Raw genomic sequence first — 12,604 nt, forward strand, 5'->3', positions numbered from 1 at the left:
CAAACCTGAGTGGCACTGTGACCCTGCATATACTGTTTCACTGCCACTCAAATTTGACCCAGCTGCCCTTCCATCCAACAGAGATGCAGTAGAACCAAATTTGAGTGAGTGTGTTGAGCCACTCTGTCTAGTTGGCCCCATAATCTTGTGGACCTTGACATGACTGCAGCACTTTGCACTATTGTAGCTACCTTATTGCACCCTCACCCCTTAAAATACGTTGTGTGGGCTAACAATGGACATCCTCCAAGATCGGCACATCCTCCACAAAAAATACAAGCAAGAATAGAATTGACATTCCTAATATTCCACTATAAAAAACAAAACAAACAAAACCAAGCAGTGTAAAATAAATAAATAAAAAAAATAAAAATAAAAGCCCCACCATTTCAACTCTCTTTATACATCATAAGGAAGAGCTTTGAAAAAAAATGTGTAGAACACTCTTACAGGCAGAATTGACTAGATTTTTCATTCATTTTACAGGAAAAACTATAATCCATTGGGTTGACAGAGTGACCTCCAGTGGACAGTAATGCTATCATCCTGCAGCTGAGTGTTATTTTTCTGCAAATCACTTTTATACCCATTGGGCAATATTTTTTTGCCAATAACCTCAGAAAAAATGTCTAAAGTGCCTAAATCACATTTTCAAAGGAGACATAGGCACTTAAGAGTCTTAGGTGCTTAACTAATTTTTGAAAATGGTACCTACACTCCTAATGCATTTAGATCCTTTAAAATTTTTTACCCCTACACTTCAATTAGAATTTTGTCTTTTATTAATTTTTTTGTCTCAATTTCTCTAAGCAGTTTATTTACTGTGAAAATAATGTTATTAAAATGAGAGGGGTTAAATGGCAATCCATAAATTCTGCATGAAGTCATTCTGTACAGTAGTTTGCAGTTTGTACCATGACTAGATTTGGGGGTACACGGAGTAAAATATTGCCCGAGAATAAAATCAGTTCTTAATAAACACCTCCCAATATATATATTTGCTTTTCATTTCATTTCTTGCATGACTATTCATTTTAATAACTTTTATAGAATCTTAAATAACTAAACCGAAGTGTACAGATGAAGCAAGATCTTTCTCTAAAATTATATCTCTGCACATTTGTGATAAAATGCTAGTGTAACTCTTCTCCCCTTCACTCCACAGTTTCACTGTTTGAGTGTTCATAACACCATTTGTTTTTGGAGAACCAAGACTGCATTTAGGATTGTTTGAGTCACAAGTATAAAGTAGGATTTGAGGTTCCTGGCTGCATATATAAAACGGCATAAATATGTTATGGGTAACTTACCCTGTCTCATACTATTATCTGTACTGCTGCACTCTGAACCTTGGCATTTGCAGTGCTCCGCCTTTCTTGGGTACTCCAAACCACTACTTTGAGGTAATTTGTTTTCTGTGACTTCACAAGTACATTTTACTTTGTAAAGACATCTAAAATACAATTACTGACAGTGAAACATGCATAGAGTTTTGTCAGACACACAGATTTATAGATTTTGGAAAGAGCATTTATTTAATCACTGTGGTGCGGCAGATAGGTCCCACCCTGGCAACAAGGGCATTAATGAGGCAGATAGGCCCCACGCCAGCAAAGAGAGGATTAAGGAGAGCCTGGGGATCCAGATGGCTCCAAGCCACTACACCTGCAGCAAATGTCAGGCATGGAGAGGGGAGTTGAAAGAAGCCCAGTCCAGGGCTTCAGCTGAACAAAGAAGCAGAGCTCTGCTGCTCTTAATCAGAGAGAAGTCTGGTTGCTGCCTAGAGACTGAAGTAGCTTGCTAGCTGGATAATCCCTGCTAAGGGATGACCAAACCCTGGGGATGAATCAGTGGAAGCACAGACTGCTTGTAGATAAGCCTTGCATAGGGATTTGTTGGATGGTGTCAGTTGCGGTTGTTTTGGTTCCTAATATCCTTTGGACCTTAACACCTCAGAAGGGGTAGGACTGACGTATGCCTTGGCGAGAAGAGATACCTTTGTACTTCCTTCACTATGCATTATATCTTTCTGTAATTATAAATCGAACTGCATGACTGCTGCCTCTTGGAGCTGAAATCAGATGTGGATTATATGTTGGATGTTTCTGAATTTATCTCAGTGAGGAAAAAGTGAGAGAGGGTTGTATACCTTGTGGTAGTGCTGCCTGTTGGATTTTTGTGTGGAGAGGAAAGTTTTATTATTGAAAATTGTATCTACCTTTTAAAAAATTGCATTCTTGTGATGGTATATTTTCTGTTTTTTACCAACTGGTACTTCTTGTGATAAGAGTGTGGCCTGAAATTATGGTATATCAAGTAGGATGTAATATGGGGAAAACTTTCACCTATAATTTAAATTAATCCAGTCATTCTTCTTCACAGGGAAAGAACACAGATCCATTACAATGGGTCTTACCCTTACTTGCAGCTCCTAGGAGGCAGAACCAGACCTGTCGGCCCTGGCAGACTGGGAGTAGTCATACCTGAGAAGATCCATCTGCCTCCAGCAGCTGCAAGAAGGATTTACCAGAGCTTCTGCTTAGCACAATGAGAAAACAAACAAATGGGGAGGGATAGCTCAGTGGTTTGAGCATTGGCCTGCTAAACCCAGGGTTGTGAGTTCAGTCCTTGAGGGGGCCATTTAGGGATCTGGGGCAAAAATTGGGGATTGGTCCTGCTTTGAGCAGGGGGTTGGACTAGATGACCTCCTGAGGTCCCTTTCAACCCTTATATTCTGTGATTCTATGAAAAGCACCAGAAAGGGATCCTCCTTATTCTTAATTCATTTTATGGGAATCTAAGCATTACTGAGCTCTTATTTAATCTCAGGAGCTCGGCGACAAGCTTGCTGGAAATACCACTTCTGATACTGAGGTAACGGGCTTTTGCAGCTTGCAGTACAGCATGTCCATGTGGGCTTCTCTGACAGGGACACCTCATCGGCAACCAGAGGAATAGAGAAGCAGGCAGGAAAGAGTGCAAAAATGCGTGGGCTAACCATATCTTGCTCATATATTGTAGGCTGGCCATGCCAAATCTGCTGGGCCAACAGGACCCTGCACATTCTGCAGGTGCAAATTTTCTTTCAGATTCCCTCTTCAGTAATATCTTGTCTCAAAAATAGGAGGGCACTCTCCCTGTGCCCTACAGAGATGGGGGGGGGGGCGACCTGTAAGGTTAGGGTACCCTCAGTATCCGAGTCTTCAGAGATTGATTTCTCTCTTCTTTCTCCATCCCTTCTTCCCTGACCACGTTCTCCCATCAAAATCTGAGAAATTGGGAAAGGCATCAGGGAAGGATGCTACAGATTCTGATTGCAGGGGTCACTCCTGCAGAGAGAGGAATTTCTAAAGTTCAGTTTTCCCAGTAAAACAAGTAACAAGGGGTGTAGGGAAGTTCACCATAATACATTTTTTTCTGCAGCTCAGCATCTCCCACAATGGTGATATGTATGGGCATTTCCCCTCCTGTCTGCAGTTTCTGGAGGCAGTTCATATCTGTAGCACAGCCCATGCTAGCCATGTCCCCCTCTCTGGCTTGCTGCTCGAGTAATGGTTTACTTTGCTCCCGACTTTTCTTTGCCAGCATTTTTTTGTTGTCTGTTTTTTTTTGAGCATTGGTGAGTGATTTTTCTTTAGTCTTTCTTCTCTCCCCCATCTTGGCTTAGGTGTTGAGCACTGGAGTGGTCTCAGTCACCCAGAGCCAGCACTGCAATGCCTCTCTTCCAGATTTCTCTGTCACCTCTCTGGCAGGGCAGAGCTGTCTTGCAAACACCAGGCAGGGAGGCAGCTTTCACCGGCTCTTTAGAGGGCAAATTATGCCCTTCCTATCCTCAGTGAGCATGTTGGTACAGGCTAAGTCAGGCTGGTATGTTGTGGGCCCCACGGAGCTGCGACTCCAACATGGAAAAGCTCAAGCAGGAACTACAAAACAGAACAGGAAGAGACTCCAAAGATGAGGAGCACTTCAGCCAGACAGCCCAAGGGATAAGTCCTGGGACAGAACAGAACCAGAAAGACAAAGCCTTAAGGGGCACCAGGGCATGTGTGTGTCCCCTCATGTTATACCAATAAATTAAAAACCAGCAGGATCTTATTAAAGGGAAAAAGGCAAAATACCACATTTATTGTGAATACAGAAGGAATCATAGTAAGCAGTTAGTTATAGCTATAACATTCCATTCAATCTCATATTTATTCACACATTCATTCATGCAAACACACACACAGGTTCTGCAAGGTTGTTATCATAGTTACCAGCCTTAGAGTTGCTCATGCCAAGCCACTGACCAGGTGGCCTGGACATGAGGAGGGATCAGGGCCTTGTCAGATGCTCATCTGATCCTTCTGGAAGTTGATTTGCAGAATCACACCCCCAAAGTTCTCACTTTCTAGAGTCCATTTTTATAGAAGTTTCTTCCTATGCCAATCTATGGGAATTGCTTCATCATGCTGTTGCTGAATCAATCAGCAGATGGCACATTCCTGACAGCTCCGTGCTGCTAGATGTTATCTTGTTCTTTGGTTCTCCCATTCTTGAGGCTGTTGGGTGGATTCCAGTCTGCCCTCTGGGGGTCCTCTGGTTATTTCCACTTGACGCCTTCTTCAGCCGATGGACACTGGATTCTTAGGCTGGCACCTCCCTGATCATTCAGTTATTATCCACACCAAGCATCCATCCACATACATCCTCTATCTCTATTTTAATCACAATTGTTAATACAACAAAAGGGCAGGGAGTCTCTGGGTGCTGTTTCTGTTGTTACAGAGTATTGCTTTGAGTCTCTCTCTGTGTGAATTGCTTTGAGAACAGACTCTGTCTTAGACTGTACTAATGCAATTAGCAGCTTGCAAGTTTCACACATAGAGGGAGAGAAACAGTACCAAAAACCAAGATACCTCTTAATTAGTAATACCCTGGAATTTAAACTATGGGGAATCAGTCATTTGTGATTTTAATACAGAATTTCTTTAATATGATTGAACACTCACCCCCAAAGTATTAAAATGGATCCTAAATTGCCCTGGGAGAGAAGCAGGGCTCATACTTGGCCCCCCTTTTCCCCCAAATTGATTTAGGGAGCTCTGACAACGAAACCACATAACCCAGTCAAAGGGAGATGGACCCCAAAGGGGAGGACAGTGCGGGAGGCATATTCAGAGGGCTCACAGTGCTGCATAAAGCAAGCCACAAAAGACTGCAGCCAGGGAATTACTCCTGCAAAGTGAGCCCAAAAATCCGAAAAGATTAAAAAGGAAAAGAAAAGTACAAAAAGTCTAAGGTATTTGTCCTCTGACTCAACCCTTCCGAGGAAGGGTTGCTCTAGGATACAGGCTTTGAGCAGGACATAGTAAAAATGCAGCAAAGATTTTCTCTCTTTCAGATGTTTGAAACCATGTGCATTAGAAAGATGCTGGTGGTAAACACCAAGAAGAACTCCTTGACTCTCTCCAGAGAGAGATTTCACTTGGGAGTGTACCTGAAAAAGGAGTAAATTTTTCCTGGTTTATATTCCCCAAAAGTCTTTGTTTAACGTATAGTGCATTGCTGCTTTCATGTCTTGTGCTAGAGCCACATATGCATGGTCATGCTCCCTATTGCCTTCTGTACCATTCAAGATCAGAAACATCTCCTGGACTGGCTGTCTTTTTTTAAGAGAGATTTTTATTAGCAGTGGCTGTCATGGGAAATGTTTTGTTTCCTCAACCCTTAACAGTCTAAGATTTACAGTAAGAGCAAAGATTATATATATACATGGTGGTGTCATGACAGAGTTTAATAATAATTATAATATATATAAACTCTGTGTCACAACACTAGCTCCACCTAAGGCCCTGGAAAGCTAATTTGCAGGCAAAGCAGGTACTATTTACCACTAAATATCCAAGGGGGCAGGCTTTTTGGTGATGTAGTAGGTTGTGCTGCCCTGGAAACCACCTTTCAGTTAGTTAATTTTAAAAAAAAATCTAAGGAGGCTTTTTAGCTCAAATGGAAATATAGACTCTACTGTGGGTCTTGGCACTCTCTGATCCAAATAACAATTATATGAGGAGTTTCTGAGTAGCCCCCGTGTTAGTCTGTATTCGCAAAAAGAAAAGGAGTACTTGTGGCACCTTAGAGACTAACAAATTTATTTGAGCATAAGCTTTCATGAGCTACAGCTCACTTCATCGGATGCCTTCAGTGGAAAACACAGTGAGGAGATTTATATACACGCAGAACATGAAAAAATGGGTGTTATCATACACACTGTAAGGAGAGTGATCACATAAGATGAGCTATTACCAACAGGAGTGCGGGGGTGGGCGGGTGGAAGGGGGAAGAAAACCTTTTGTAGTGATAATCAAGGTGGGCCATTTCAAGCAATTAACAAGAATGTCTGAGGAACAGTGTGTGTGTGTGTGTGTGGGGGAAATAAAGATGGGGAAATAGTTTTACTTTGTGTAATGACCCATCCACTCCCAGTCTCTATTCAAGCCTAAGTTAATTGTATCCAGTTTGCAAATTAATTCCAATTCAGCAGTCACTCGTTGGAGTCTGTTCTTGAAATTTTTGTTGTAATATTGCGACTTTTAGGTGTGTAATCGAGTGACCAGAGAGATTGAAGTGTTCTCTGATTGGTTTATGAATGTTATAATTCTTGACGTCTGATTTGTGTCCATTTATTCTTTTACGTAGAGACTGTACAGTTTGACCAGTGTACATGGCAGAGGGGCATTGCTGGCACATGATGGCATATATCACATTCGTAGATGTGCAGGTGAAACAGCCTCTGATAGTGTGGCTGATGTGATTAGGCCCTATGATGGTGTCCCCTGAATAGATATGTGGACACAGTTGGCAACGGGCTTTGTTGCAAGGATAGGTTCCTGGGTTAGTGGTTCTGTAGAACCACTTTTCTTTTTAATTATATGAGGGACATCCGTTAGATGATTAAACACACCAAGGGACATAAGAGACAGAAGGGATACTGCAGAAAAACCTTCTTCATTCTTCAAGCACACATTACTACAGTCTGACTACATAGTGTAGTTCCTTGAATAGGGGACAAGTGGCAGAAGATGTTGAAGTGTGGGATCACTACTACATTAGAAAAATGAATCTGAGGCAGAGAGATCCCTAGGGTTAAATGTAACCCCTAAACCAAGGTTAATGATGTCCTATTCTTCTTCCAATCAGCTGAAACTTCAGAGTATGAAGACTGCAATATATCATCTTAAAACTGCAGTAATTGATCTCCCAGGCAACAAGAAGGCTTAGAAATTTACTCCATCTTCTTTTTAGAGCACAAATCATTCCAAAGACAGAGGGTGCCTAGCCTCAGCTTCTTAAATTGATTCCTCTGGAAGCCATGGTTCAGGATGGAAACCCTAAATTCCACTTTAGCAACCATTTCTAAAGGAAAATTATTTTCCCCCCTCTGTCAATCAATTTGAAGAATACCTATCTGCACATCATAATATGAACCTCCCATAGGAGACATCTCATCTTCGCATGTAACAGAAAACATTTGTAGTATGTTGACTTACTTTTTGGCCCACCTGCCTTTCTGAGTGCTTCTCAACATACTAGTTAACATATTGTTTTCCTTGGACAGAAAAGAATTCATGTATACTCACTCTAAAATGACCTGTTCTACAGAGTACCCTCCCTGCAAAAGGCCACATAACAGCCCAGGTTGTATTCTGAAATAACATGGATTTGTCAACACTACCAAGAGCCAAATGATTCCACACATTTGATATTATTTACAAGAGTTATCATAGCTATCAACCTCCACAGAAGTATTTCTATCAAGAGAGGATTCAGAAGCTGGTGGCTGAAAGGCACAATATAATTTGTTATTCAGGCACAGCTATGAGCGCTCTGATGTCTCAGATTACAACAATGGTGTTGCAGAGTGGGCTGCACGATAGCGCCCCGGCTGGCTGATCTTGGCACTGCAGGCTCTCCCAACCTCAGTTTCCCCTCACCCAGGTTTTGTGTCTCTCGCAGATTCATGTGGCTCAATTCCCTTTTGGGATAACAAAAGACCAGACTTTAATACTATAATAGGGTGGAAAGCCCTGAAGTAGGGTAAAGAGGACTCTAGGAAAATAGCCTGGGAGTCAGCACTCTATCCCAGAGCAGAGAGAGTGAAAGGTTGCCCAGAGGGGCTGAGACTGTGAGAGGGACTCCAGGGAAGAATTCTGGGAATCAGCACTTTTTACCCCACTTGAGCCTCCCCTGAGCCTACCTTCTGCTCTCCCTTTAAGTCTCTGTTATAGAGAACTGAGTCCCCATGTTGTTTCCCTTGGAATACACCGCTTTCTGCAGACCCTGGCTCAGGGCCTTCCACAGAAGCCTGCCCACTCCCCATGGTTACCTATCTCTCTCAGCCTTTTTATAAGGCCCAGCTGTCCATTAAACTATCACCTAACCCTACTTAATCTTGCCGCCTCAGGCTGGGAGGCAGCAAATCAATTTTGATACAGGTAGGGCTGGCTCTGTCTCTCCTTAAAGAGGACAGTCAACCTGTGACAGTTGGTCCATTACACCAATATACTATTGAGTGAGGTTCCATATGAATCCACTCTAGAAGCTTCCTGATTTCTTGAGTCCACAGGACCCATCATCTGTGTCCTTCCTTGTCGTGTTGCAAAGGGGTACTTAGAGGGCCAGAGTATATAAAAATTGAAGAGGGTTGATGGAGCAAATTGATGTCACCTTCAAGTGCAGGGAAGCTAATTCAGGGAACAGTTTCATCCAAGGTTAATGGAAGAACAGACGTCCAGAACAGTATCAGTTGGATCAAACTCAGAGTAATCAGTTATGCCCTAAGACTTTTAATCCTAATTCTGATCAGCCAAGATGTACTTACATCTAACAACATCTTTTTTTCATCAAGAGAAGGTACCAGATCATCAATCCTGTTATGAGCATTTACACTTCTCTTTTCTTGGGTGAAGGGAGAAGGGATAGGAAAGGGAAGGGGGGAGAGAGAGAAAGAGAAATCTGTATTCTCAAGCACTACATGTAAATAGATTATAAACACCATACCAGCTGGTTAAGCAGGCAAAGGATAAATCCAGGAGAGAGGAGTACACACCTCTCAAGGTCTTCAAATGGGGAAACAGACCCTGTGTTGCTGCTCTTTAACAGACCTTTTGCATCCAAGATCCACAAAGATACTGAAGTCCTATTCCAGATAAAGAAATTAATAGTCAGGGCATGATCATGGCTATGTTCTTCCCTGGCAAAAAGCATGACTGTCTTTTTCTGTTCATAATGTTCTCCAGGACATCTTTTTTTTTAAAAAAAAGGGCAAAAGTAGGCCCCTCGTTGTCCAAAGAAATCCTGTTTCTTGAACCCAATTCAGGTAGCACTAGTTGGTTATGCCACCTTTACAAGAAGACTCTTCTCTCAAGGACCACAATCCACACCCAGGACCAGAGTAAATAATATAACTACAGAATCCTGAAGAAGTACCAATTAAAATAAGTTATTCAGATGTGTTTGTTGTACCTTTAACTTTGAGCAAGTATTCCACAAAAAGGACATATTCAGGGCCCTGCCAATATGTAAGGCATTAGTACGGATGGATCCATTCAAGACAAGTGCAAAGCCTGTCCTTTTTTGGAGTTCTTACAGTAAAGTCTTAATACAGGCCTAAAACCTCAAATTGTAATATCCAAGTGGTAACTATTTCCAGCTCGCTAGAGATAGCAAGCAGGTTTTGGATTGCCCTCTTGTCCAGACATATGATTTCTTATAGCTGTGCTTCTCAGCTCTTCACAAATGAGGAGAAGTCCCTCTAGGGATCTAAATCTTGTTGTAAACACCCTGGTTAAGCATTCTTTTGATCTCTTGTCAGAAGTGCCGTTAGATTTTCTATCTTTAAAGATTGTCATCTTGGTTGCAATCACTTTGGAAAGGAGTGTTTTTGGAGGTTTTGGAGTGTTTTACTGAGGAACAGCAGTACTGAGCTTCTCATGAAGGCAAAGATGTTCTAAGAGCTAATGCAGTCTTTAGTCCAAAAATAATTTGGTTACTAAGATCCTTTTTTGTGCAAAAACACCTTTTAAAATAAATAAATTTAAGGAAACCAAACAAACGTCTCACTCACCTCTGATATACTCTTGATGGGAGGAAAGCTCTAAAAATCAACATTGAATACAGTACCCAATTCAGAAAATCTCTAACTCTGTTGGGCTCTAACTTATTTATCATAAATTTTAAAAAGGCTGGTAAGTCTTTAGTTATTACATGGCTAAAGTGGTAGTTTTCAGAAACTATAAAAGGGAAAAGCTGTTTTTTCCCTTGAACATTCATGCTCATTCATTTGGGGCCATGAAAGCCTCCTAGTGTGAAGCGGTAGATGAAACACACACAAAGAATTGTGGGGTGGCCACCTGGTTGTTTTTCCGCTCCATTGTGTGTGTGTGTGTGTGTGTGTACACTCAGACATTGCCCCCTCCTTTAAGAAACTCCCTCATATAATTTATTTATTTTTTAGGAGGGAGTTTCTTAAAGGAGGGGGCAATGTCTGTGATTGTACATACACATATATTTATATGTATTTTAATTTTTGGAATTCAAACTGTAATTCATTACTCGTTGAGATGACTGGTTTCCTGTGTGCCAAGATCTAAAACAGTAAACCACATTATCAAACTTTGAGACTTGTTACGATTTTATTGCTAGTAATGTTACAGTTCTATAGTTACTTTTATTTATATATATATATATATATATATATATATATATATATATATATACACACATGCCAACAGTCAATTTGGAAAACAAGAGAAAAGGATTGCATCACATCACTAATGCTGGCAAAAGAGTGAAATTTTGGCCATTTTATTTTTGTTCTGAAATACAAATGTGGTATATTGCAGTGTCTTAAAGTTGTAAGGAACACCTCATATGGAACTTCATCATAGGAGAGATCTTTTGGAGGCTTGAGCGTAGCTCTGAAACCAGTAATTTTGATTAGAAATTCAGCATTCTACATTAATTTAGCCAGAGAGACACGCTGAAAGAAAAGGTATAATAGTGTTATCCATTTACCAGTAATTGATATATCTCATAATATTTATTTGTCCTCCTTTGATTGTAATATAGAATAGCATACAGTGCTCCATCATATATGATGTGTACAAATGATGTACAACAAATTTAACTTCCATTTTCCGTTTACTGGTTACCGATTATTTTGTTACCAGCTACTACATGGCCAAATGTATGCAAATAAATAAAATCATTGTTATAAAATAGTGAAACTTTCAGACAAAGTAAAGGAAAGGGAGTAATTGGAAGTGTGTAATAGGATCCATGAGATTACTATCCAAACATTGGACACTTGAAAGCTTGTAATTCTCCTTGGAAACAGACCGCTAAGGGATTTCATGTTCAGTTTTATTATGACAGCTGCTACTCCTGTGGTTTCATTTTTGTGAAGCTTTGCCATTTTGTTGAAACTCTTATTTTTTTAGTTCTCAAAGTTTACAGTAGCTTATTCAATAGCGGATGTATAGGAACTAGTCCAGCTTTTCTGTGTAAATGGCATAATTCCCAGTGGGGGAGAATTGGATGATATACAGATACTGGATATGTAGCTTACATGCACTGATTCACTAGAGTTAAAATAGTTCATAAATTTCAGGAACATTGTTCAATGCCATGTGTAAGTGCTCTGAAGCCTGGTTTTAAAGAGAGATGCATGGAAAAACTAAGTTTTATTTTGCTTCTGGATGTGAGCAAACCTCTAATTTTCCCCCTCGACCACAAAAAAGCAATACTGTGTGTGTTTTTTCTCATCACTAGCTAAAGTCAGAATTTGCTTTTTAAAGGTCCAGTCCAACAACTCCCACTGAGGTTATTGCAACTCTAACTTAGCATTCAGGCTTACTAGTTGACAAATCAGATAATGAAATTATAGTTTCTTCCAGTTCATGTTTTAGGGTAGTGATGGAATATATAAACGTTTTTATTAAAAAAAACCTATTGTAATTAATCAATGATAACAATAAATTAGTATGTTTACAACTAAAGTTTTTTCATGGTTATACATTTGGTTAACAATTTTAGTAATTTTTCTGCACACATTGGCATGATGAATGCAAAAAGTCTGTTAATCAAAAAATGCAATAAAATGTTTTTATATACTTGTGCTGTGGTTAAGAATGAGCTTAATTTTAAGCATGAGAGTAGTCTCATTGACTTCAGTGGGACTACTCACATGTTTAAAGTTAGGCATGTTTCTGAATGTTTTGTTGAATCAGGGCCATCTGGAACAAAAGGTACAGTGTTCTGCTTTTGACTGGAAATTTGTCTGAGAATTTAAGTTTACTGTTAAACAATTTTAGTCTTCTGTAGTCCCTTCATTAAACACCCAAGAGTTAAGTAACTCATTGATCACTTCTAGGGAAGAATTATGTATTTATTTTTTTAAAAAATTCGTTTCTTCATGCCATATGTTGGTACTTACTATTGTATTATTTTTATACCTGAGAGAGATTTGAATAGCTAAATTCATAAACTTCAGAGCAATTTAAGATCAGCCAAATTGTTCGTCTAAACAATTGACAATGTTAAAAAGATCTGTATTTGTAAATGA

General features: G+C 40.1%; 1 protein-coding gene across 5 annotated transcripts in view; it reads left to right on the forward strand.

The window, feature by feature from the left end:
• Positions 1–12,604, forward strand: part of COMMD10 (COMM domain containing 10) — a 159,116-nt gene that overhangs the window by 94,337 nt on the left and 52,175 nt on the right. The window contains exon 6 of one of the 5 annotated variants that reach the window (XM_077817353.1): positions 487–913. The exons of the other annotated variants lie outside the window; for them this stretch is intronic. Within the exon in view, the coding sequence (XP_077673479.1) occupies positions 487–498 (12 nt within the window). The 3' untranslated portion in view covers positions 499–913. Of the gene's footprint in view, positions 1–486; positions 914–12,604 lie in introns of those variants that run through there. 5 annotated transcript variants of the gene reach the window in all.

The sequence above is a fragment of the Eretmochelys imbricata genome, chromosome 5 (assembly GCF_965152235.1).
Source record: "Eretmochelys imbricata isolate rEreImb1 chromosome 5, rEreImb1.hap1, whole genome shotgun sequence".
Lineage (NCBI taxonomy): Eukaryota > Metazoa > Chordata > Testudines > Cheloniidae > Eretmochelys > Eretmochelys imbricata.